This window comes from Oppia nitens, unplaced genomic scaffold, assembly GCF_028296485.1.
Source record: "Oppia nitens isolate AA-2021 unplaced genomic scaffold, nextdenovo-longstitch-racon4-pilon3 scaffold34_pilon_pilon_pilon, whole genome shotgun sequence".
In the NCBI taxonomy this organism is placed as follows: Eukaryota; Metazoa; Arthropoda; class Arachnida; order Sarcoptiformes; family Oppiidae; genus Oppia; species Oppia nitens.
Window position 1 is genome coordinate 569233 of NW_026533215.1, and position 27757 is coordinate 596989.

At 25.4% G+C, this 27757-nt stretch overlaps 6 protein-coding genes across 6 annotated transcripts in view; 5 read left to right on the forward strand and 1 right to left on the reverse strand.

Annotated features, from left to right (window-relative positions):
- Nucleotides 1-1436: 1436 nt before the first annotated feature.
- Nucleotides 1437-2725, forward strand: LOC128956987 (uncharacterized). The gene is made up of 2 exons (XM_054302701.1): nucleotides 1437-2474; nucleotides 2555-2725. Exons 1-2 carry the CDS (start codon nucleotides 1916-1918, stop codon nucleotides 2722-2724), a joined length of 729 nt encoding a protein of 242 aa, XP_054158676.1. The 5' UTR covers nucleotides 1437-1915; the 3' UTR covers nucleotide 2725.
- A 738-nt stretch (nucleotides 2726-3463) lies between these two features.
- LOC128956991 (uncharacterized) lies at nucleotides 3464-4274 on the forward strand. Its single transcript, XM_054302707.1, has 2 exons — nucleotides 3464-3556; nucleotides 3623-4274. The coding sequence occupies exons 1-2, from the start codon at nucleotides 3511-3513 to the stop codon at nucleotides 4192-4194; spliced, it is 618 nt and encodes a 205-aa protein (XP_054158682.1). The 5' UTR covers nucleotides 3464-3510; the 3' UTR covers nucleotides 4195-4274.
- Nucleotides 4275-5496: 1222 nt separating this feature from the next.
- LOC128956983 (uncharacterized) lies at nucleotides 5497-6589 on the forward strand. Its single transcript, XM_054302698.1, has 3 exons — nucleotides 5497-5593; nucleotides 5724-6163; nucleotides 6260-6589. The coding sequence occupies exons 1-3, from the start codon at nucleotides 5548-5550 to the stop codon at nucleotides 6530-6532; spliced, it is 759 nt and encodes a 252-aa protein (XP_054158673.1). The 5' UTR covers nucleotides 5497-5547; the 3' UTR covers nucleotides 6533-6589.
- Nucleotides 6590-7564: 975 nt separating this feature from the next.
- On the forward strand, nucleotides 7565-8827 carry LOC128956981 (uncharacterized). The gene is made up of 2 exons (XM_054302696.1): nucleotides 7565-7662; nucleotides 7775-8827. The coding sequence occupies exon 2, from the start codon at nucleotides 8096-8098 to the stop codon at nucleotides 8732-8734; it is 639 nt and encodes a 212-aa protein (XP_054158671.1). The 5' UTR covers nucleotides 7565-7662; nucleotides 7775-8095; the 3' UTR covers nucleotides 8735-8827.
- Nucleotides 8828-10877: 2050 nt separating this feature from the next.
- LOC128956996 (uncharacterized) lies at nucleotides 10878-11773 on the forward strand. Its single transcript, XM_054302712.1, has 2 exons — nucleotides 10878-10971; nucleotides 11083-11773. Exons 1-2 carry the CDS (start codon nucleotides 10926-10928, stop codon nucleotides 11700-11702), a joined length of 666 nt encoding a protein of 221 aa, XP_054158687.1. The 5' UTR covers nucleotides 10878-10925; the 3' UTR covers nucleotides 11703-11773.
- A 1703-nt stretch (nucleotides 11774-13476) lies between these two features.
- LOC128956969 (neuroligin-4, X-linked-like) overlaps nucleotides 13477-27757 on the reverse strand; it is a 59700-nt gene continuing 45419 nt past the window's right edge. The window contains exons 4-10 of the mRNA XM_054302682.1: nucleotides 26689-26804; nucleotides 26132-26554; nucleotides 23982-24245; nucleotides 22817-23013; nucleotides 18107-18255; nucleotides 16458-17179; nucleotides 13477-14013 (exon numbers count right to left, since the gene is read on the reverse strand). Of these exons, the coding sequence (XP_054158657.1) occupies nucleotides 13477-14013; nucleotides 16458-17179; nucleotides 18107-18255; nucleotides 22817-23013; nucleotides 23982-24245; nucleotides 26132-26554; nucleotides 26689-26804 (2408 nt within the window). The remainder of the gene's footprint in view (nucleotides 14014-16457; nucleotides 17180-18106; nucleotides 18256-22816; nucleotides 23014-23981; nucleotides 24246-26131; nucleotides 26555-26688; nucleotides 26805-27757) is intronic.

Sequence of the window (27757 nt, forward strand, 5' to 3'; positions counted from 1 at the left end):
ATTATTAGTAATATTAATTAATAATTTATTACTAATAAATTAGTAATTATATACTATTATTGCTGCGCGATATACTGTTTGTTATATAACCTTAACATTTAAATTATTAAAAGTATTGGTAATTAAACAAACAAAACTAAAATATTTATATTCAAATATTTATATATAAAAAAAATAAACTATAAGTTATAGTCCTATAACTTAATATATTTATTTATAGTACACTATATTAAGCACTTGTTTAACAATTAAATAGCAATTAAATCTTTAGTTAAAAAAAATATTAGACAATTACCCGATAATCTGTGTCTCTGTTTGTTATAGTAGTAGTTGTTGTTGTTTCAGACAGAAAGCTAAAAGAAAACTACGGGTTTATGAAATGTTTGGTCACAATAGCGACCGTTTTGTTCAATTAGACGATCGACTCAAACAGCAACTGCTGTGCGGCATCTGTCACGACATCATTGCCGATGCCATACAATTGCAATGCGATGGCAAACATAACTACTGTTACCAGTGTCTCAAACAGTGGTTGTGGCTAATCCGGAGTTTACGCACATTAAAAAAATTTGATTTTTTTCAACAGATAATAGTTAATTATGACCTAAGAAACATATATCCATCAAAATTATTGCGCGGAAACACCTAAAACCTAACTAAAACCTAACCTAAATACATAAGCTCTCATAACATAATTCTATACTAATTATAAATAAATTAATATTAAAAAACATAAAGCGCGTGAATATAATTATCATTTATAACAACTTTAATAGAATAGTATTATTGTCATTTCTTTATACTTTTAAAAACAACTAGTTGTCCACGCGGAACATATAACCATCTAATTTTATAGAATTTATAAATTAATTGAACCACAATAATAATGATTTTAAAACATAAATCCAATATATTTAACGTACTGTATAAATTAGGTTAGGTTACCATTGAAAATTAGGTTAGGTTGCGGTTCGAACACCAGGTTAGGTAACGCGACAAACACTGATTCCGTAACCCAAGTACTGTATAAATTAGGTTAGGTTACCATTGAAAATTAGGTTAGGTTGCGGTTCGAACACCAGGTTAGGTAACGCGACAAACACTGATTCCGTAACCCAAGTACTGTATAAATTAGGTTAGGTTACCATTGAAAATTAGGTTAGGTTGCGGTTCGAACACCAGGTTAGGTAACGCGTCAAACACTGATTCGGTAACCCCAGTACTATATAGATTAGGTTAGGTTACCATTGATTATTATATTAAGTTGCGAAGACTATATATACATACAAACATTTTAAAATTATATAGTCGTATGGATAATAATATAAAACTATTGTTTTATTATACAGTGATTGATAACAATATTCACGCGCTTTATTTTTTTAATATTAATTTATTTATAATTAGTTATAATTATAATTATGTTATGAGAGCTCAGGTATTTAGGTTAGGTTTTAGTTAGGTTTTAGGTGTTTCCGCGCAATAATTTTGATGGATATATGCTTTTTAGATCATAATTAACTATTATCTGTTGAAAAAAATCAAAATTTTTTAATGTGCGTAAACTCCGGATAGGCCGTGGTTGTCATCGTCGGCTGTGAACAAAGTGTGTCCCGAATGTCGACAATCGCTGATAACACGGAAACGCAAAACTAGGCAACCGGTAAATGCCGTAGAAATTGTACCGAAAGTTTGGGTCGAAAGGAATCGTACACTCAATAACATTGTCGGCACATTACGGATCCGATGCGACTATCACTGGAACGGGTGTCAAGTGGTAGTACCGTTGGACTCGCTCGTTGCCCATGTAGGCCAATGTCCGTATCGACTATGTCAGACATGTGGCCATAGCATTGGCCAATCGGTAGACGATCAACACAATTGTGTTGTTGCGCTCAAAGCAGCGGTCGCCGAGATGACCAACCAGTGTAAGAAATTGTCGGATAAAAACAGTCAACTACGGCGACAATTGGACGCATACAGTAAGCAGAGGATAAACAATACAACCAACTGTCAACCAGAGACTAAGCCAGTAATTGATGAAAATGGTTGTGTTGTTGATGATAATAATGATGATGATAATCATCAACAAACACCATCTACATCGACACCACAGTTTATCTACAACTATAATCACCCGATGACATTGGACGCCGTTATGTTTGGCACCTATCGGATACTGGCCGACATCCGTTCAATGACCTGCAAGTTTAATGTCGATTATATTGAATTAGTGAATATCGTTTCACAACAACAGATACAGTGGTCCGGTTCGCACTACTGGTCACAAAACAATAATGGATTTTATCTGCCAATACATTATCGGCAAATACAGAAACTTATGTATGATAATACAGACCATCAATTGTGGCAACTGTTAGTCCTATCGGTCGACAGAGTGGCCTACGATATGGTGAAAGACTGGATGCGCTTTAATGATCAAAGCACCGGCCGATTTGACACAGAGTCTAATGGTTGTTGAGTTTTATATAATAATACCGTAATATAATTTATGTTATTTTTATTTTGTTTGCATATATATATTATCGCATAGATATCCGGGAACGGTATATAATACTTAAGTTTCGCAATAGATTGACTGCTAATAAAATTGATTCATTGAATCAATTGATACAACGAAACAAAACCGGGAACGGCAGTCAGTGTGTCTGTCAGCCCATTACCGATGATATCAGACATCATATTTACAATACAATGATGTAGTGGTCGTCATAATTGTGTCAAACAATTATCGTAAAACAATATCAACTAAAAAAATTGTTTGAATTTTATTTAAAATATTATTTATTTATTTGTCTAATTATAACTTCTTATAACTATTTATAACTATAATACTTAAGATTACATAACATCCATATTAATTATTTTTAATTATTTTTAATTATTAGATTTTTTAAAGATTAATATTTTTGCTTTACTATAGATATTACTATTTTAATTAATAATACTTTATTTTTATCTATTTTTTAAAATATTTGTAAAACATGTAACTAATTATTTTTTGTGTGATTATTTATTTAAAAAAAAATTATATTGTATTTTTTACTAATACTAAAAATTATTTTGAAAAAAAACTTTATTATTAATTTATTTTATATACTGTATAATATTTTTTCTAATTTAAATACTTGGAACAAAATTTATTTTTATTTTAAAATAAAATATCAAAAAACTATAAATACTTAATTTCTAAATAATCAATATTAAAATATATATGTTATGTAAAGTATTATAACATTTTATGYTAGAAAAATAATTTTATAACTTTTATAAATTTATATAACAGTATTAAATATAAAAAATTTGAAATAAATAAAAAATTAAATAGTTTGTTAAGTAATATAAATTCTATGACGTTATTATATTAAATTTAATTATTAAAAAACATATATTTTTATATATTAGTACTAATACTAAATTAGTATTACTAATAATTAATAATTTATTTATTATCGTATCATTTAGTGATCCAACACTTAAACAGCAAATATGTCTCAATTAAACATATTTTCAACAATTGTTTTGTCACTGTTTGGTAATATATTCATCAAAAAAACAAAAGCAAATTAAAAACTAATATAATTATTATATATTTTTTCAGTGATTCTATTAATTGATTGTATAGACAGTAGTCGACAACTATCCCGAAATGATAGACAAGAGTTAGCAAAGTTTAAACTAACAGTTAAACTATTGAATGCTGTTTTGAATGATAATGACAACAATCCAGACGCTGGTACTGGTGGTGGTCAGGGAGGAGGAGGAGAAGGAGCTAGCAATAGGAATCTGCCGGCCGTTAGTTCCGGTATAGAAGCAGACAATGAGAAAGGCGTTGTATATTCTGATTCAAATAGGAAAAGAATTAACAAACAGGAATACCTGAGACTTAAACAGGAATGGGATCGACAACAACAACAACCTAATGGTGGTGTTGGTGTCAACAACAACAGTGGGACTACCGTACCGGTTGGTCCACCCAGAAAACAATGGGGTGGTTACTCGGCGCACCAGAATGGTGGAGGTGTCTATCAACACATTGACAAAAATGGCAAAACTTATAGTACATATGGCATACCAGCCCCACCAGTCTTTACCTACTATGATAACAATCGTAATAAAGTTAGCAGGGAACATTGGAGACAATTTAATAGCGATTGGCCTAAAGATGATTAATTAATTCATTAATAAACTAATGTAATAACTAGTAAATTATTTTCTCTTTTTTTTAAATTAAATATTATAGACTAAATGTTGGCAAATAAAAAAGTAAATTATATTTTATCTCTATTTATAAATTCACACAATATTACTATAAGGGGCTGTTCACATATTACGGTCGCACTTTTTAAGAAATCTAGAACCCTTCCCTCCCCTATGTTAGCAATTGTTCGCTTGTAGTCATTAAAAAAAATTACGTTTGCATGTCCCTAAACCCCCCCCACCACATAAAATATTATCTAAATGCAAACGTTTTTAAAGTATCTACCCTAGTTCGCTTTGACTGTCCCCCTCATGTGCGAACGTAATATGTGGAGCACACCTAATGTTTTTTTTATTAATCTTATAATAATAAATTATAATTTATAATTCTTATTTTTCAACAATATTGAATATAAGATAAACTAATGTAATAATAAATACTAAATTATAGTTTCTGTTAATTAGATATTATAGACCAGGCGATATCACGATTATTATACGGTCCCTTACTTAAAAACATAATTACTGACCAAGATAAAAAACAAAAAAAATTATAATACACAAATTTAATAACCTTTTTATATAATATTAAATAAAATATACCACTTAATTAAAATTAATATGTAACAGTGTATTTGAGCTAGATGAAATATATTATAATTAACCATAAGCTTCGACAGTGCATTTTAATCAAAAGTAATCAGAAATCACTTGAATGATAACCAGTGTTATAGACTAAATGTTAGCAAAAAAAATAAATTAAAAAAATATATTTAAACTATAATTTTAATGCAGTAGTAATGAAAAAAATTAATTTATAATTTTTATTGAAAACATATTTTCAATTTTGTGTGAAATTAAATATTTATAATATATTATAGTAAATATACTTTAGTTTATTAATTAATACATTTAGTTATTAGCAATAAAGTGATGATATTTTATAATTTAATAGATATTTTTGAAAGAAAAATATATATCTAAATAACAAATAATTATTTTACTTAATATTTTATTATTGCCAATATTTAAGAAACTAAAATAAATACATTAGTATTAAATAATAATAATATACAGTAGTCTGTACTGTATTAATAATTTTTCTAAATTATATAAAATTAAAAATAATTATTAAATAAAATTAAACCGTTTGTTTTTTATGTATAGAAAATTTTTAATTTATTAGTTTATTAGTAGTAAAAGTATTAAATTCTATGACGTTATTATATATATATTTTATTTAATTACTAAATTTTTTATATATATATTATTAATATTTTAGTTTAGTATCGTATCATTTAGTGATCCGACTCTTAAACAGTAAATATGTTTCAATTAAACATATTTTCAACTATTGTTATCGCATTGTTTGGTAATATATTCATTGAAAAACACAATTAAAAATACAAAATATTTTGTATATATAAGTTATTATATATATACTATACAGTATATACATTATATATTGTTAAAAATAATTATAATTTAAATATTTTTTTCAGTTATCTTATCCATTGATTGTATTGACAGTCGTCGACAACTATCCAACAATGATAGACAAGAGTTAACAAAATTTAAACTAACAGTTAAACTATTGGATGGCGTTTTGAATGATAATGACAACAACAATCCAGACATATCGCCGGTTGGTCCACCCAAACGAGTTTGGGGTCATATCGAGAGGAGCGGGAAAGATGAGGGTGTTTATCAACACATTGACAAAAATGGCAAAAGATACACTACATATGGCAAACCATCATATGAAACTAAATACTATGATCCCAATCATAATGAAGTTAGCAAGGAGCAATGGAGACAATTTAATCCTGATGTGCCTATAGTTGATTTTGAGAATGATGGTGACAATCCAGGTGCTGGTGTTGGTGATGGTCAGGGAGGAGGAGGAGGAGGAGGAGGAGGAGCTAGTAATTCGAATCTKACTGTTAGTTCACACCGTACTCTAACTTTTTTTAAAAAAAAAATACTATAAAAAATTACTAACACAAACATTATTATTAAAACCTATTGACCAAAACAGGAATGGGATCGAAAAAAACAACGACTTCAACAACAAGAAAAAGAATATAGAGCTAGAGCTCCGATAGGACGTCTACCCAAACCCAGGTGGGGTTTCGTAACAATGACACAAGTTAGTGGCGATCTTCARCTGATTGTTAACAAAGATGGTACCAGTCATTCAGTATCTGGTCCACCACCACCACCAGTGGTCCACTACCATGATCCCAATCAGAAAGAAATTACCAGGGAACAATTCATACAATTTAATACTGATTGGCCGGATAAATGGTAGAAAATCAGTAAAAATAATTTATTAACAACAAAATAAYACAGTAGTTATTTAAAAATAAACATAATTTTTAAAATTTATTTTAACTTCTAGTTTAGTAATGATAAATATAATGATTGCATAAAATGTAAACTACTGTCTAGTTTCTAACAAAATAATAAATAAATAATAYTTTTTTTATTGTATTAATTTAATGAAAATAAATTAATTATACAGAATTGTATTAATAGTTTTATTTTTTTTAAATAGCTAGCTAATTTTGATTTGATAAATTTATGAGACATTTATACTAAACAACTTTTATTTAGTTATGTTGAATAAATATTATTAGAATTAATTATTATTATTATTATTATTAAATTGAATATTAACTAATTATTAATATGTATGTAAATTTTCATCATTTTTATGATTTCACATAATATTATCACTATTTTTTGATCTTATAATTTATAATATTTTTTTTATTTAACAAAATTAAATCTAAAATAAACTAATATAATAACTACTAAATTATCTCCATTTTTTATTAGTCATTATAGATTGTTAGCAAAAAAAGTAAATTAAAAATTATATATGTATTAAATCTAAAATGTTTATACAGTAGTAGTAATTTTTTTAATTTATAATTTTTATTAAAACATATTTTCAATTTGTGTATCTTTAAGAGACTTATGAATATAGTTTATYAATAAATATAATATATAGTAATTGTCAATAAATAGATAATATTTTTAATTTTATTAAATATTTATATTTTAATTTAAAAATATAGTTTTAAAAATAACAAATAAATTTTAATTTAGTAAACATCGTATAAACAACAGACTATATTATTAAGTTATATTAGAATAAAATATTAAAAAATAAAATATAAATATTATATAAAACTAAACCGTCTGTTATTATATAAGATTTTTTATTTATTAATTTAGTAGTTTTAAAAATATTAAATTTTATGACGTTATTATATTTAATTTAATTACAAAACAAAATTTATATATTTTATATATCATTAATAGTACTAATAATTAATATTTTATTTTAGTATCATATCATTTAGTGATCCAACACTTAAACAGCAAATATGTCTCAATTAAACATATTTTCAACTATTGTTTTGTCACTGTTTGGTAATATATTCATTAGAAAACAATATATTTTTTCACATATTAGTTGTTTATATACTGTATATATAACACTAAATTATTATTTAGCTTATTATAATTTATATATTTTTTTCAGTGATCATATCAATTGATTGTATAGACAGTAGTCGACAACTATCCCGAAATGATAGACAAGAGTTAGCAAAGTTTAAACTAACAGTTAAACTATTGAATGCCGTTTTGAATGATAATGACAACAATCCAGGTGCTGGTGCTGATGGTGGTCGGGTAGGAGGAGGAGGTAGAGCTAGCAATAGGAATCTGCCGGCCGTTAGTTCCGGTATAGAAGCAGACAATGAGAAAGGCGTTGTATATTCTGATTCAAATAGGAAAAGAATTAACAAACAGGAATACCTGAGACTTAGACAGGAATGGGATCGACAACAACAACAACCTAATGGTGGTGTTGGTGTCAACAACAACAGTGGGACCTACCGTACCGGTTGGTCCACCCAGAAAACAATGGGGTGGTTACTCGGCGCACCAGAATGGTGGAGGTGTCTATCAACACATTGACAAAAATGGCAAAACTTATAGTACATATGGCATACCAGCCCCACCAGTCTTTACCTACTATGATAACAATCGTAATAAAGTTAGCAGGGAACATTGGAGACAATTTAATAGCGATTGGCCTAATGATGAATATGATGATGGATTTACATATAGGGATTCAAACGATAATACAATTAAAAAACACGAGTATAACAGACTTAAATACGAATGGAATCAACAACAACACCGACAACAACGACAACAACGACAACCTAATGGTAGTGGTGTTGGTGTCAACAACAATGGGACTACAGTACCGGTTGGTCCACCCAAACGAAGTTGGGGCTCTATAGGAGTTGTTAGATTGGGACCGGTAGCCGAATTTATAGAGGATAAAGATGGTAATGTTCGTCGTATACCTAATAACAAATGGGGAGAACCAACATATCATTACTATGATCCAAAACATAATGAAGTTACCAAGGAACAATGGCAACAATTTAATACTGATTTGGCTGAAAATAAGTTTAAAAAAGTCTAAAATAGCCTACCTTTCTGTAGTTTGTAACCAAAAACAAAAAATAAACACGAAAAATAAAATAAACATTTTTTGATTTTATTGAAATTTATCAATTTTAACTTAATATTTTTTTTTGAAAAAAATAAGTAATAATTAAATGTTATAAATTGTATGTTTTTTAAAATAAAATATAAAAATATTTCCAATTTGTGTGACGTTAGGAGATAATACAGTATATAGTAATTAGCAATAAATAGATAATAATTTTAATTTTACTACTTATGTATGAATATAAAAATATATTTTGAAAATAACAAATAAATTTTACTTTACTAAACATCAGCATTAAAATATTAGATATTATACCTGTATTATAGATATATTAGTATTAAATATTGAAATACGAAAAATAAATATTAAATTAAACTGTTTGTTTTTTATGTACAAATTTGTTATTTGTTAGTTTAGTATTAAAAGTATTAAATACGTTATTATATATTGAATTTAATTACTAACAAAATCATATATTTTCCCGAACTTTTATGGGCGAAACTTTTAAAATTAAAAAATGTTGTCCAATGGGACCAAATTTGTATATTGTTTTGTACGAAAAAAAATAAATGCGCCAATATATATGTTTTTACTTATTACATGTAACTAAATGATTTTTGAATTTTTAAAAATTATAATATTTAATAAAAATTTTATTACAACAAAATATTAAACATTCAAATCAATTATTTTAGTTAACTTTTGTTGGCACTTACTGTACTGCAATTTAAAATTTTTTTTGCTATATATCAAAACAACGTTTCAGTTGAGATATTAGCGGTGCTGTATTCAGTGCTACACTATTATTATTATTAGTAGTAAAAGTATTAATTTTTTTTTATAACGTAAGTTATATTCAATATCAATGCTAAGAAAATATATTAGTAATAATACTTTTAGTTAATAATTTATTTTAGTATCAGTTAGTGATCCAACACTTAAACAGCAAATATGTCACAATTAAACATATTTTCAGCTATTGTTTTGTCACTGTTTGGTAATATATTTATCAAAAAAAAAACAAAATTAAAAATACAATATTTTTTTGTTATTTAATTTACTATAACTTATATATTGTTAAAAATAATTATAATTTTTTAAAAATATTTTTTTCAGTGATCTTATCAATTGATTGTATTGACAGTCGTCGACAACTATCCAGAAATGATAGGCAAGAGTTAGACAAAAGTTTAAACTAACAGTTAAACTATTGGATGGCATTTTGAATGCTAATGATGAAAGTCCTTGTGCTGGTCAGGGAGGAGGAGGAGGAGGAACTAGCAATAGAAATCTGCCGACAAAATTGATTATAAGATAAACTAATGTAATAATAATAAATTCTAAATTATTTTTTCTTTTAATTAGATATTATAGACTAAATGTTAGCAAATAAAAAATTAAACTAAATATTATATTTAACCTATAGTTTTGATAAAGTAGTAAAAAATTAATTTATAAACTTTATTAAAAACATATTTGTCATTAAAAACTTTGAATATATAGAAAATAGTTTTTTTTAATTTTTATATTTAGTAATTAGCAATAAAGTGCTCATATATTTAAAAATTTAATACATATTTTTAAAAGATAAAATAAATATGTTTTTACTAACAAATAATTATTTTACTTTATATTTTATTTTTTATAATAAATAATAATATAGTATATTATTATATAACAAATACTGTTTAAATTTTTTTATAACTTATATAAAATTAAAAATAGTTACGAAATAAAATTAAACCGTTTGTTTTTATGTATAAAAGTTTTATTTAAAAAAAAATATTTATTAATTTGTGATGGCTAATAAAACATCACTAAAAAGCGCTTCAAGATTTTCAAACTAGAATATAAAGTTATCTAGTTAAATTATTATAAATAAATTATACTGTATATATATATATATATATATATATTCCTAATCAATACATGCCCCGCATTCCTAAATTGTTTTTTAAGTTAAACTTTTTGAAGCATTTTAACTGTTAAACCAATAGACGAACCGTTGAAAGTTAATTATTAATATTAAAAGTATTAAATTTTTTATGACGTAAGTTATATTGAATATAATTGCTAAAAAATATATTAGTACTAAAACTTATAGTATATTAATTTATTTTAGTATCGTATCATTTAGTGATCCAACACTTAAACAGCAAATATGTCACAATTAAACATATTTTCAACTATTGTTTTGTCACTGTTTGGTAATATATTCATCAAAAAACACAATTAAAAATACAATTTATTTTTGTTATTTAATTTACTATAACTTATATATTGTTAAAAATTATTATAATTTTAAATATTTTTTTCAGTGATCTTATCAATTGATTGTATTGACAGTCGTCGTCAACTATCCAGAAATGATAGACAAGAGTTAGAAAAGTTTAAACTAACAGTTAAACTATTGGATGGCGTTTTGAATGATAATGACAACAATCCAGACGCCGGTACTGGTGGTGGTCAGGGAGGAGGTGGAGGAGGAGGAGGAACTAGCAATAGGAATCTGCCGACCGTTAGTTCCGGTATAGGAGCGGTCGATGAGAAAGATATTGAATATTACGATACAAACGGTAAACAAATTAACAAACAGGAATACCTGAGACTTAAACAGGAATGGGATCGACAACAACAACAACCTAATGGTGGCAGTGGTGTCAGCAACAGTGGGACTACAGTACCGGTTGGTCCACCCATACAACGATGGGGCTCTTTAAGTCCTCTTATAATGAGGACTATGGAATTAAATTATATAATGTATTCAAATGGCACAAAACATATTATACCAAATAAACCAATATATACCTATCTTGATCCAAAACATAATCGAATAACCAGGGAACAATGGCAACAATTTAATACAGATAACGAGGAAAATTGGTTTAAAAATAACCTAATAATAAAAACAAACCTTAAAAAATCGATAAAAATCTAATATACTGTTTATATACAGGTAATACAAGTTTATCTATATACAGTATATATATATACATATAGTATGTGTTTATTGACAAAATTTGAATTTAAATTATCTAAACTGCTAAGTTAGATAATTATTTTTTATTTGATTGTTTAAACTATAATAATGATTTCAATGTATAAACTATGTTTCTAAACAAACACAAAGAAATAAAAATAAACTTTATTTTTTGAATAATTTTATTGAAATTACGTAAATATATTAGTATTATATAATACTGTAAATATTAATTGTTTATAAGTTAAGTTTATAATTGTTTTCTAAATATTGTATTAATATTTTTTCTAAATTATATAAAATAAAAAAATAATTAATTAATTAAATTAAACCGTTCGTTTTTTTATGTATAGAAAATTTTTATTTATTAGTTTATTAGTATTGAAAACTATTAAATTTTATGACGCAAATTATATTTGATATAATAGCTAAAAAATTTTATATATTAGTACTAATACTTATAAAATAATATATTATTTTAGTATCGTATCATTTAGTGATCCAACACTTAAACAGCAAATATGTCTCAATTAAACATATTTTCAATTATTGTTTTGTCACTAATAATATATTCGTTAAAAAAACACAATTTAAAAAATAGACGATTTTTTCATATATTAGTAATTTATATATAAAACTAATTTTTAAAAATTTAATTTACTATTACTAGATTTTTTTTAGATAGAATCTTAAATAGCGGCGATGCTATTAATTACAATTATCTGGTGTCAACAATAGGTTGAATTAAAAAGTGACCAAGGTGGCAATGTTGTATATAATTTTATACTGGATAAAATTGTAATTGGTCATTTTTTGTTAATTAATTGTATTTTATGCCAGATAATATACAGTCGACTGTAAATCTGGCATATAATACAATTAATTAAAAAAATGACCAATTACAATTTTATCTAGTATTATAATTTTACTTATACTTTATATGTCTACTTTATAAAAAAAAACTAAAACCAAAATGTTATTCATATATATTATATTTATTGTACATTGAAAATTAATGGTTATAATTTATACATGAAAATTATTATTTTCTTATATTATAGAAAACAATTATAATAAATATAAAATTTTTTGAGTAATTAAAAACAAATATTTTACAAATTTTTGTATTATTTTTATATAATTTGAATTGAATTTTTTTGTATTATCATTAAAATTTCAATTTTAAAGGATAATTTAAACTTGTATGTAATTAACTAAAAAAATTACAAATTTATCACATATATTTTTATATATACAGTATATTTAATAATATCTTTTAATAAAATAAAACTATTATTATTATAAATTAAAAAAATTAAAAAATAATTCATAAAACAGTTTAAATTAAATAAATAATCGTAATAATCAAATTGGTTATTTAAAAAAAACATTATTTTTATATTTCTAACATAAATATTTTTGTTTTACAAATAATTACATTGTGTCAATCAAAAATTTATACAGGTAAATATATATATATAAAAATTTGTATACATATTTACAATATATTATTAATTATATTCTAGTTTACATTTATCCAGTATATATATATATATATATATAACTTTTTAACTTTTTAATCAATATTATCAACAATTAAACCAAATTAGGTTATATACAGTACATATAATTTATATACTGTTAATTAATTTGTATAAAATTAATGTTAAAATTAAATTAAAAATTATTATTTATATTATGATTTAAAAATAATAATAAAAAACTTATTAAATTAAATTCTAATTTGGTTACGATTTTCAATACTGATGGCACCGCCGCCGCCGACACTGTTTAGCTCCAGTTCCTGGTGTTGTTGTTGTTGGGTCAGGTGCTGGACGTGATGTTGATGTTGTTGTTGTTGTTGTGTATAGTGGTCTAACTGGTCGCTGACAGTTCCGATACTATCGATACCGCTGCCAACGCCGCCAATGTAATCGCTTATTGAGCAGTCATGTAAAGGCACGGGTAGTTGTTGTTGTTGTTCGGGTACCGAATCCAGCGACAACTTAGACAACTTTCCGTAAGATTGTTGGCCAGAATATCCAGAACGTCTGGTAAGGCTATTGGTGTTAGTGTTGGTGTTGTTGTTGTGCGTCTGATAGACTATTGGCGGCCCAATTGTCGACGACGGAGAGGACAGTTGGCTTATAGGAGACGACGAACAGTTGATGGCCGGCAGTTGTTGTTGTTGTTGTCGACAACCGACTGATGATCTCTTGTTGTGGACCGACATCAACATTAGTGCCGACGACTCATCCGTATGCGACAGCTATTCATATCAATGATATATCAATAAAAGTCAATCAATTAGTTATAATAAATGATTAATTATATAATTTTATGGTATTGTTTAATATCTATTAGTATGATACTGTATTTAAAAAAAATAAAATAAATAAAAGCATAATAATTTACTGAAAAAAATAATTAATATATAATAATATTATAATTTTTTATTTTATAGGCAATATAGTAAATAATAAATATTGAAACACAATATTATATCCTTAATAACAAAAGTTAATATATATTAATATATTATTTGTTGTTGTTGTTTAAAATTCAATGTCAATAATATTTATTAAAAAAAATTATATAACATATTTTTCACCTGGAAATCTATTATAAAATTATAATAAATCATAGAAATACTATTTATAATATAATATTTCTAGAAACTAATCAAATAAACAAACAAAAAGTAAATTACTAGTAATATTGATAAATAATTTATTTTTTATGTTTTAAAAATCTTAGTTAAATCTTAATTCATTGTTTTTAAAATAATTTACTTGTAATTAGTATAGATTATAACATACACACAAAAAACTATATTTTAAAACAATAATAATTATTAAATATTTTACTTAATAAAATCTATCTAAATTTTTTTAAGTATATTTAAATAAATATCATTACAAGTAAAAATGGTAGTATTTTTTTAAAAAAAAGTTAATTTGAAATATTTATGAAATATATATATTATGTTTACGTAACTGTTTTATGCATAATAATAATAATACCGATAAAAGAGGCGTTAAAAACTGGGGGGTACTGTCAATACCAGTTATGAGTAATAATAATAATAATAATAATATTATTATTATTATTCCCTTGAATGCACTTAAATTTATATCTCATAAAAACAACAAAGTTTACTAAATATATATATGTATAAAAAACGTATATATAGTATATATAATACATCATATATGATATTATTGAATGAATAAAATAACGATAAAAATAAAAATAATATATATATTTAATGAATTCCCTACTCATCTATTGTGAACACATTTTGTTGACTCTCACTATAGATTTAACTTATATATTATATTGTGTAGTATATATAATATATATATGATATATAAATTTTATACATAATTTACAGTGAAAAATGAGATACAGATAGCAATGTATTGAGTGTATGTGTGTGTGTGTGTGGAGGAAAAGGGAGATTGATTTCATAAGTGCTATATACTGTATAAGCAAATATTAAATATAATAATAATAATAAGTGCCATCAAAAATTATGCCATTAGGAGTGGTGTCGTTGTTTTTCTCAATATCGACTGTGCAAAAAATAACCCCACATACATCATACACACACACACGCGCATACACATACACATACACATACACATACACATACACATACACATACACATACACATACACATACACATACACATACACATACACATACACATACACATACACATACACATACACATACACATACACATACACATACACATACACATACACATACACATACACATACACATACACATACACATACACACATACACACACATACACACATATACACACACATACACACAAACCAGCAAATTATTTTTGTTGTATAATTTGCTAATAATATATATATGATAATAATAATGCTATTATTATTATTAGTAATAATAATTTAATAAAAGCCTAAATTGTGTTTATTTTTTCTGTATATCGTAAGTTTGGTACTAAAAAACAAAATTAAATTATTGATAATTTTTATATACAATATATATAATGAGTTTATATTAAAATATTTATCAACACTTTCCCTCTCTTTCTATATATATATATATATATATATATATATATTATTTACACTATCTCTAAGTGGGTTTAATAAACGGGTGGGTGAGTGTTGAATAAGAAAAAATGCATATTATTATTATTAATAAACAATTGACAAAATGTGTGACTAACAAAAAAAAATTAACTAATAGTAAATTCCAATACTTTTCAATATTACTGGTAGTTTAGAGATTCATATATATAATGGGTATAAACAAATAGTCAATACTTATGATATGCAATGGGTATGATAGGGTAGGGTAGGGATGGTTAGTGTGTGTGTTAGTTAAGTAAGTTAAATATGATGAATGGCTGCTCTCTCTCTCTCTCTCTCTCTCTCTCTCTCTCTCTCTCTCTCTCTCTCTCTCTCTCTTTGTCTGTCTGTCTGAGACAACAGCTGAAAGAGGGGCTAATATCCTCCTCAGCCCTACATCTGAAATGACTTAAAGAGAAAGTGGAGAAACAAAAACAAGACGACGAAGAAGACGAAGAATAATAAGATAATATTGAAAAAAAAAACAAAATTATGACACAAAAAACGGAGAGAGAGAGAGAGAGAGAAAGAGAGCAAAAAAATAAAAGAGTAGTAAATAGATAATCAATATAATAATAATAATAATATAATACTTCATCGTTTAGGTGCTGATGATGATGATAATGAGCACCGGCAGCATTAGGCATCACCACTAGATGATTATGACCTCCAGATGCTATACTAATGGCTCCACCGCCGAGGCAGCGGCCAGTAGTGTCACCGTCGGCTCCTCCCAGTGCTGTTACCGACCGTTTTTTGGCATTACGTTCCAATTGATAGTAGACGCCGGCAAATATCAACATATTCAGTATGAGTAGCGAACAGCCGATGGCAATGGTCACCGATAGGGCAGTTGTATAGCCATTATCGGCGGTGCTATTGTTGGCTGTTGTAGTTGTAGTCGACAGTGCGGTAGCCGTCGTAGAGTTGTTATGTTTGTCCAGCCGTTTGGCCAGACCTTCGTCATCGGCGGCTTCACTGGTGATTACAGACACCACACCGTTGACTATGGAGTTGTCGTCATTGTTGACATTCTTGTTGTTGTTGTTTAATAACGACGTGATAGTTGGCCGTCTCTGTTGACGGCCACCGGCAGCGGCAGACGATCCGTGAGGAACGGTAGGCAATGGTTGTAGAAATTTGAACGCTATCTGCCGGACCACACCGTCATAGGTCAGCGGGTTTTCGTGATCCTGTAGTAGATGATGGCGCAGATAGACGTCCTCATCGCCCGGTTTATGCAAATCGGGTATCAATTGCAACCAAAACGATAGTCTATGGCTGTGGTAGTGGTCGCGTACTTTTGGTTTCATACCTGTTTGTAGTCATCAACAAAAAATTGTTAAATCAGTAAAAAAATAATTCAATTTTTATTAACAATATATATTTAATTTCATTAGTTTTAAAGAATATTCTTTAAACAAATATTTTAAAATAAAAACTAATAATAATAAATAATATATATATGTAATAAAAAAAATTAAATATAAATTTTGTTTTAAAATTTAATGATACAATAAAAATTTCTTATACCCAATTGGCATCAAAATTAATATATATATATATATAACTAACAAAAAAAATTATTAATAAATTTTATTGTGCATCCCAATCTATTTGATAGATTTAAAAAATTGCATATCATATAGCCATCAATAATATAATAATAATCAAAAATAAAAAAAATATTTTTCATACTCAATAAAATTTAATCTGATTTTTTATGTAATGAATATTAAAGCTTTAAAATTATTTAATAAAAAAATGTATTCAGATTAAGTGATTGAAATTATTATTTTTTTTATTGCTATACACTATTGCATCAAAAAAAATATGAATGAATTTTTTGCAACAACAAAAAAATTGCATAATAACAGTGTGTCTGTCAGTTAAGTACTGTATATAAGTAGCTAATTGTGTCTGTCATTGAAATTGATTGATCGGTTAAGTTAATGATAAAAAATATTATATATATATATAATATAATTTTCATAATAATAATACTAAAAATACTAATTCAGTATATGATAGAGAGATATTACTGTATTATATAATATCTATATAGTTATTAGGTGATTGATATCAAAACCGATGATACATTGATTTCAATAGCAATTTTTGATGAATACAAGATAAAAATTAATATTTTAATTTAATTTAATTGCACTTATTATGTGCAACACATTGTATCATAATTTAACTTTTAAAATATATATACAGTAAATAGTATATCAATACAAACCAATCATTAGGTATTTTTTCTGGACGGTATCATACAGTGGCCATTGGACGCCATCAAACCTGCCTTTCCTTTCATTGGCCGATGATGTTTGATGTGGTGCCGGTGCTGGTTGTGATGGTGTGTCCGACGGATCGGCACCATTTGGATCACTGAAAAAAAATATATAAATTTATTTAATAGTAATAAAATTTGATAATAAAATATTTATATAAAAATACAATTATAATTTCTATGTAATTATCTATTATTATTGATCTAGCTTTAAATGATCTATCTATAAAATTTTTTATTAAATTAATTTTTTTTTGAAACAAAAATTGAAAACTAAAAATCTTTATTTTAACTTTAAAAAGCAAATTTAATTACAAAAAATAAATAAATTAGTTTTGCTAAAAGTAATCAAAAAATATGTTTTTATAATTTATATAATAGTTTGAAATATCTATTTAAATAAATTGGTGTCAAATTTTATAATTTTAATATTTTTGTTTTATTAAATTATACAGTTTAAGTTATTGATTATAACTTTTAAAAAATACAATATATCAATACAATGTTTTCGGTAGTATTAGCAATAATAATAACAACAAATAATATATTTGTTTAAAAAAAGTTGCCGGAAATTGAAAGTAATATCCAGTACAACATGAAGTTAAAGTGATTGTAAATATATCCTTAAAATGGATGAATAAATGGCATAAAAACATACACACATACACACATACACACATACACACGTACACACGTACACACATACACACATACACACACATACATACATACACACATACACACATACAAAATGTTTTAAATACAATTTTATATGTTAAAAGCAGAGACAATTTTTTCATTTTCTTATATAATAAAATGAGATAAAATCGATGCATTAGAGATCTCATATTGTGATATTATACTATATATACTATATGTATGTGTGGATATATACGTGTTCGTGAGAGAGAGAGAGAGAGAGAGAGAAAGAGAGAGAGAGAAAGAGAGATCCTTTAATATAACAAGTAAACTAAATTCAATTGAATTTTTTGTTGTTGTTGTTAGTTGTCTACATTATCTTCCTGTTTCTCTTATATATATATAGATGTATATATATGTATAAAAAATATATTGTATAATAAAAAAAATATATAGATTCTGTATATACATAATAAACCGATAAAATACGCGAATAATAATAATAAAAGATAAGTAAACGGATAGAAAAATAGTTTAGAATATTCTTTAATATAATTGAAACGAAAATACTGTAAAAACATAAAAGAAGAAAAGTCTGTCTTTTAAAGTACGGGTATATACTGTACTATATTTATATATAATTTTATATATACTATATACTGGTATATATATAGTATATATATATAATATTAGTTTATATATATTTTTCAAGATTTTTAAGAGATTTCTAATAGAAAGTGCAAATAAATTCAAGTTTAAATAACAAAAAACAAAATTAAATTTTACGATGAAATGCATTGATGTTTTAGTTATATATCACACATATACTGTATTATAAACTAAAAATTATTTTCAACTTTTTTAAAAAATTAGATTGAAATATATATATATATATATATATATTAAATAAATTGTTCACTAGTTAACTAATTAAAATTTACTATATTTAATATTACTATATTTAATTACTATATGTAAATTTTTATCAAAAAAAATAAATAATTTAATTTATGAATTATGTAAAACAAATTTTGTTTTTTCCACAATTTTATTATAAATTAAAATGTATATATTAAAAAAAATAAATCCTATAATACACATATAAGAAAAAATTAGTTAATAATGTTAAAAGTTTGGTTTTAATTTAGTTAATTATGGTTTTGGTTTTGTTATGCATTATATAAAAGTTTTATACAATAATAAAACGATCCTATATTTAAAATATTAAAAAATATCATTTTATATTAATAATAATACTCTTAAATATATACTGTATACTGTATATATGGTATTGAATATATTAATAATATATTAAACTATAAAAATATATTTAAAATACAATGTATAAACTAAACTATATAAAAATCTTAAAGTATAATAATAATTTTTTATAATCAATTTATTGAGAATAATACTAATAATAATAATAAATAGCTTTTATTTTATTTTTAAAAATTTAAAAAATAGGATAACAAAAAAAACAAAACAAACAATCAAAAAGCTAAACGAATTAATTTGATATGATATTATCAGTCGATGCACACATCAATCTGATGTTAAACTTAAACAAAACAAAACTATTATATATATATATATATATAAATTATTTAATAAATAAGTGATTGTTATGTTTTTTAAGGATCAGTTATGTTTGACGGTACGGGTCTGTCATATTGAACACACCAAATAAGATAACAATTGTTTTTATTTATCTATTTCTATCTATCTCTATCTCTATCTCTCTCTCTCTCTCTCTCTCTCTCTCTCTCTTTCTTTCTTTCTTTCTTTCTATGTGTGTGTGTTTGTGTGTGTAGCGCTTGTACTATAATTGTAATGAAGAAAAAAATAAAGAGATTTATAAAATAATAATGAAAACCAAAACAAAGGACTAAAAGAAACCAAAGAAAGAGAGAGAGAGAGAGAGAGAGAGAGAGAGAGAGATTCGTGACTCTGGAGACAAATCAGTGCCACAAATAAGTAAAGAAAAAAGGGTCGACACGTTTGCCGTGCGTGTTGTGGTGGCTCAGGGATTCATCACCATTATCGACATGACCACCAAAAAAATATATATACAATATATATATATATAGAAAGAGATAGAGATAGAGAGATGTATAGATTTATTTTTTTAGGTATATAACAATCCACATACTTGTACACCCATACCCACCCACCCACACAAATATATATATACTGTATATATATAGTACTGTACTATATATATATATATATATATATATATATATATATATATACAGTGCATAACAATACACAAACAGTAGATACCATAAGGACGATTGTATCGTAACAATAGTTATTTCGACTGATTTTGTGTTTTTTAGACTAACACACAAAAACAATGTGTTATCAATTATACAGTATTTATTGATTATTAGCACCAAAGAAAAAAATATCACTTAGTTTTTAGAAACTACCAAATTTTTAAAATAAAACATTACTACAAAATAATAATAATAATATATAATTTTTGTCAATTTGAAAATAAGTTACTAATAATACTTTATTACAAAAAAAAATATTAATTAACAATAAACTATCTTGGTCATCATCATCATCAGTTTCAGTTTAATTAAATAGGAAAACAAATGCAAATACATGTGTTTAAATAGTTATTGTATAGTATTGTACATGTATTGTATGTTTCAATGATAGTATGAAATTTGCAATTGAATCTTTTCTAACCGTACAGTACAAGCACCGGGAGGTTAGTTATATTATAATAGTCTAATGAGTGAGTGAGTGAGAGTGAGTGAGAGAGAGAGAGAGAGAGAGAGAGAGAGAGAGAGAGAGAGAGAGAGAGAGAGAGAGAGAGAGAGAGAGAGAGAGAGAGAGAGAGAGCAACTATGAGATACATTGCTTACAGATTTGAAACATTTCTAATTAGTGTTTAGTTTATATGTATTTAACTAAATATCCAATGGATATAAAAATTTTTATCAATAATATAAATTTACTGTACTTATTAGTATATACAGTAATTTACGTTACATTTATACTGTATTTATAATTTCAGGATTCAGTATAATATTATATACCAAACCCCTAGTAAATTAATTCACAGTTTATTTTTACTTTACCGATATATTAGTAGTACAGTGAGTGTGTAGTAAAGCACAGTTAGGCTTTACCAACAACAACAACAACAACAAAAAACCTACTGTTCCACTAAAGGCACACTAAATAAGTACAGTTGTATTAAGAAAACTAATTTCTAAACAAATTGTAACTAAATTTTTTTAGATTATATTTCTTTTGCTCTCTCTCTCTCTCTCTCTCTCTCTCTCTCTCTCTCTCTCTCTCTCTCTCTCTCTCTCTCTCTCTCTCTCTCTCTCTCTCTCTCTGGTGTATTACATAAACAACTACTGGTAATGTCATTGGCATTGTTGTTGGTGTTGTTGTTGTTTATTTGATATACTGAATATTCTGTATATATATATATATTGTGTATACTTATAATTATATACAATATAAATAAAGAAAGTCAATGAAAACATTGCAAATAGCAAATAGTAAGTAGTATTGAAAAGCCGTTTAATTTTCTATCAAATTGAATGAAACAAACTTTTATTTTATTTTTTTTTATATTTTTTTTTGTTTGTTCAGTAAAAACTCTTAATGAAGACACCGACAAAATCTCTATATTTTTATTATTTATTTTTTTTGTCTCTTATTTTTCAGTTTGAATATTATGTTAATTTCTTAGTAAATTTTTTGTTTGTTTAATTAGCATTTAATAGTATTTTACTGTAACAAAAAAAATAAAATTAATGTTATTTTCTATTTAACTAATGTTTACTGTATGCTATTAATTCATAAGCAATGCATATAAATATAAAATCATTATTTTTTAAATATGTAAATGTTTATAATATTATATATATTTAATTAAATAACTTTTACAAATTAATTTATTTTAAGTATTAAATTTTTAATTAATTAATTAATAAATAATAATATTTTTAAATAAAACAAATATAGTTAAATGTATATAAGATTTACCCATATTTGGCAAAATTAGTCCAATAAGTCATCACAGCCTCAGATAATGTCACTTCGGGTTTACTATAATTGACGGCAAAGTGACCTAATGTTCGGCCCAACAATTGGACGGCTAGTGGGGCGCCAAACAAATAGGCCAACTCTTCCCCGTGAAGACAGCCTAACCTCTGGTTTAGTTGTTTGTTGCCGTCTTCGCTCTGGTTATAAATTAATAATAATAATAATAATATATAAATATGATAACCAAATAAAATTTATTGGAAACTATAAAAATAATAATTAATTAAATATCTTTTAAAAATTATTTATAGATTCAATATTTTATAATTAATAATTAAAATATTTATCTATAAATCTTTTTTAAAAAAAAATAAAGTTACCATTATTTATCATATCATATATATATTATACGATATAATATGATTTATATCATATAATAAATATTGTATTTAAAAAAAAAAACATTTGATTTATATATTGTGTATTTTTTGAAAAATTAAATGCATTATTCGCTTATTTTAATAATATCACAACAACAACAAAAATGATTGAATATTATTAATGTATTATTCAATTTTTATCGGAAAATAAGATTTTTTATTATTCAAGTATATATATATATATAAATCAATAGTAAATTTAATAGATGATAAAGTGGGTGAGCGGGTGAAAGTGTCAATGTACGATAATAATAGTAATAAAAAAACTTAAATCCAATATATATACAGTATATATTTAATATATATATATATATATACCTTACAATACTGGTGATCTCATATAAAAAAATACTAAAATTTAAAATATGTGTCACCTAACAAAACAATACAAAAAAATCTAGTATCTCATCTCATTGATATTCAATAGAGTGGGACAACCTATTGAAACCATATATAGTCATAATTAAACCAAACCGTCAATATTTAATATAGAAATAAACTGTTACAAAAAATCATTATTCTTTAAATTTATTTTTTTGGGAAATTAGTTTTTTTAATAAAAAATTATTATTGTTTTACATTTCGGTTTAGAGTTTCTAAAAATAATTTTAAGTTTATTTTAAGAATTTTTTTAAAATAAATATTTCAATTTGGTTTAGGTTTGGGTTTTTTTTATCGATAATATAGGTATTTCATCTCTAATAATAAAAATCTGTTTGGTATACCTGATAGACGAATACATAGAAAAATGTCTTATGCTGTCTATTGGAGTCACTATTAGCACCGGTATGTGCGGCTGTCGATGATGATGAGCTACCGGTGCCGGTACTGCTCGACGTCCACTTGGTATGCAAGTCGCCCGTCTCGACCATCGGCGCCACAGTCAGTGCATCGCCCAATATATCGGCGGTCGAGTCGAGCAAATTGATCGGGTGCTCAATAGGACGGTTCCAATCGGTATATTCGTTAATCAGTGTCAATAGTATGGCCTAACAAAAATAATTTATATAAAAATAGACAAAAATAAATAACAAATCTTAAGTATAAACTAAAAAATAAATAAATACATTAATTAATAAATTTTAAGATTTTTAGTAAATCTTAATTATATTTTTATTTTTGTTATTTTTACTATAAATTCTAATTAATTAAATGATTACATTTATTTATTTTTGAAAAAATAGCTAAACATTAATATTTTATCTTAAATTGTAATTAATCAAAAAATATGTTTTTTTTTATTAAAAACAGTGTAAATTTAATTAAATAAGTTATTTATGTTATATTTTCATTAATTTTTTAAGATAAAAAAATTAATATTATTACAGTAATAAATAAAATAATTTGAAAAATATAACTACAAATTTTATACAATACAACCAACAAAAAATTGTTTGGATATATACAGTATATATTAAATTAATTGAAAATATCAGTGAAAATAAAAATAAATATATTTTTTGGTGTGAACTCACTATTTGACGATATTTGAGCCGTAAAAATACATTACTACTACTAATACTAACTAACTATAATACTATTTATAAATTACATACAATGGATGTATTAAGTTATACTACTGGGTGCTAATGTTAATGATAGTTAACACTACTAACCGGTGTGTATGTGTGTTAGTTTAAGCAAAATAATAATAATAATAAATAACAAAACATTATATAAACAGAATATTCTGTTAAAAAAATTATGTCTAGAATTACACACTAATATACTATATATAAAATATAATATACTTTGTGTTATTTTCTAACTATTGCATTAGCTTTTTCTAAATGTAATGTAATATTGATTTAACAATTTTTTTTCTCATTCACTTTGTGTGTATGTGTGTATGTATGTGTGTGTGTGTGTGTGTGTATGTATGTGTGTGTGTGTATGTATGTGTGTGTGTGTATGTATGTGTGTGTGTGTATGTATGTGTGTGTGTATGTATGTGTGTGTGTGTATGTATGTGTGTGTGTGTATGTGTGTGTGTGTGTGTGTGTGTGTGTGTGTGTGTGTGTGTGTGTGTGTGTGTATGTATGTATGTATGTATGTATGTATGTGTGTGTGTGTGTGTGTGTGTGTGTGTGTGTGTGTGTGTGTGTGTGTGTGTGTGTGTGTGTGTGTGTGTGTGTGTGTGTGTGTGTGTGTGTGTGTGTGTGTGTGTGTGTGTGTGTGTGTGTGTGTGTGTGTGTGTGTGTGTGTGTGTGTGTGAATGTTTAGTTGTGATTTTGCTGTTCACTTGAGTTAACATCAAATATATTTATGTTTACAATGTATTCACACACACACACACACACACACACACACACAAACATCAATATTATATTATTATAAACAGTATTATACTGATATACAGTATATAAATGCAATTTATATTAAATAGTAAATCATATTTTTAAAAAATATATATTGAATATATACCATATATACTGTATTTGTGTAAAAAAACGAGTTTAGTTATTAATGCTATGATAATCCTATTGTATACACAAAAAAAATATAATACTACTGTATAAACTTATATACAATTTTTGAATTATATATATATTTATGATCTTCAATTTTTAGTATCAATACTATTTATTACTACTACTACTAAATACTACAGTATATATATATATATATAATTTTTATTATAAAGTAATTTATATATTTTAAAATAATAATAAAAATATCTAATTTTCTAATTCTATTAATGGATAATTCAAAAAGTGATATAAATCAAAAATATATATATGTTTTTTAAAAATAAATAAATATAACTTATCATTGAATAACATTTAGACTTAAATAATAATAACTAAGATGTCTAACTATTTTAGATACCCTTTTAGATCAACAGTTTTTTTTATAATACAATAACATTACATACCTGTTGGTGATAATCAAAAAGATTGCGGACAAGTGTCCTGAGTATACGTTCCCGTCGGGCCAGATCAATGCCATGCCTTTCCTCGTTGGCCGTAAATATAAATGGCGTTTCCACACGAGTAACACCAAACAACATATCGATTGGCTGCTGGCCAGCCATCGATAGTACATAGTTTTGTGCGGCCGATGCCGTCGTAGTCGGACTGCTGTCACTGCCACCACTACTACCACCGCTACCGGCGGTGCCGCCAATATTGACGGCACCGCCGGTACGCCTGAACATCAGTTGCCTGGGCTCCTGGGCTATGACAATACCGTCGACAATCGGCCCGAAAGCCGATAGATATTGCGGTACCATTAGGTCGACACTCATTATTTCGGCTACACTTTTCTGACGTAAACAGTCGACCATAACTACGTTATCCTATATTTTTGTTGAAAACATTTTGATTGATTATATATATATATATTGAGAATCAATTAATTAGTAATGATTTTTTTATGTTATGTTATAGTATTATTGATATACTGTTTGATATGTTTTTGTTGACGACTTACAAAGTTTGGACAATTGATAGCTTTGGCCAAATGCCGGGCATAGGTGTCGGCATCCCTGGCTATGGCTGCCGGACCTAATGCCGAACCGCTCATCAGTGCCACCCTTGAGAATAGGCCTACAGTATAGTAAATTATATAAATATATTTAAATAAATTTTGTTATTTAAACGACACATTAAATACTTGATACAGATATACTGTATTATACAATCATACAGCCTGTATATATTATATAAATAAACTTATATACTGTATATTATACTAATAATTGTGTTATATTTGATTGAAAAATTAGTGTATAAAATTTACATTGTTTATACCAGTATAGTGTAATATATTACAGTCTAATAATATTCAGTAACAATATAGCAGAAAATTTGATTATGAAGTTAACAACAATTTATTTTGCTTTTATCTATCTATCTATCTATATATGTGTGTGTGTTTGGTGTGATTATATACAAAATGTTTAGATTAACTGCTTTACTATAATATAATAATTGAATTGAATTGATTATTTGATATAACTGTGTGTGTGTGTGTGTGTGTGTGTGTGTGTGTGTGTGAGAGAGAGAGAGAGAGAGAGAGAGAGAGAGAGAGAGAGAGAGAGAGAGAGAGAGAGAGAGAGAGAGAGAGAGAGAGAGAGAGAGAGAATGAGTGGTGTTAAGTGTAGAGTGTATACAATTTATATAATAATAATAATAATAAAGTGTTTCTAAACGCTATGAGCTATAATAATAATAAATAAAATAATTTTATTATTAATATTAATATTATTTGTTGAGTTGTAGGCTCTATAAAGTACTGAACACTATTGTACTGTTAAAATGTTATGATATATATATATATATATATAAAGTACAATACATTGTGTAATCCATGTAAATATAATATACAGTATATACTACAGTATAATATTTAATATAATATAATAATATTGTTGTTCATATCGTTAGCATTAAGTACAATGTATACAGTACTTAACTATCATCAATGATAATAATGTAAATATATACTGTATTATTACATAAGACACGGTATATTATTATTAGATACTAATACTATACTA

What these genes read in the sequence shown, in the direction of transcription:
- LOC128956991 (XM_054302707.1), top strand. Translation starts at nt 3,511, where the DNA reads ATGTCTCAATTAAACATATTTTCAACAATTGTTTTGTCACTGTTTG. An exon ending in AATTGTTTTGTCACTGTTTG is followed by an intron (nt 3,557 to 3,622) that starts GTAATATATTCA and finishes ATATTTTTTCAG; the next exon opens with TGATTCTATTAATTGATTGT.
- LOC128956996 (XM_054302712.1), top strand. Translation starts at nt 10,926, where the DNA reads ATGTCACAATTAAACATATTTTCAACTATTGTTTTGTCACTGTTTG. An exon ending in TATTGTTTTGTCACTGTTTG is followed by an intron (nt 10,972 to 11,082) that starts GTAATATATTCA and finishes TATTTTTTTCAG; the next exon opens with TGATCTTATCAATTGATTGT.
- LOC128956981 (XM_054302696.1), top strand. Translation starts at nt 8,096, where the DNA reads ATGGTGGTGTTGGTGTCAACAACAACAGTGGGACCTACCGTACCGGTT.
- LOC128956987 (XM_054302701.1), top strand. Translation starts at nt 1,916, where the DNA reads ATGACCAACCAGTGTAAGAAATTGTCGGATAAAAACAGTCAACTACGG. An exon ending in ATTTGACACAGAGTCTAATG is followed by an intron (nt 2,475 to 2,554) that starts GTTGTTGAGTTT and finishes ATTATCGCATAG; the next exon opens with ATATCCGGGAACGGTATATA.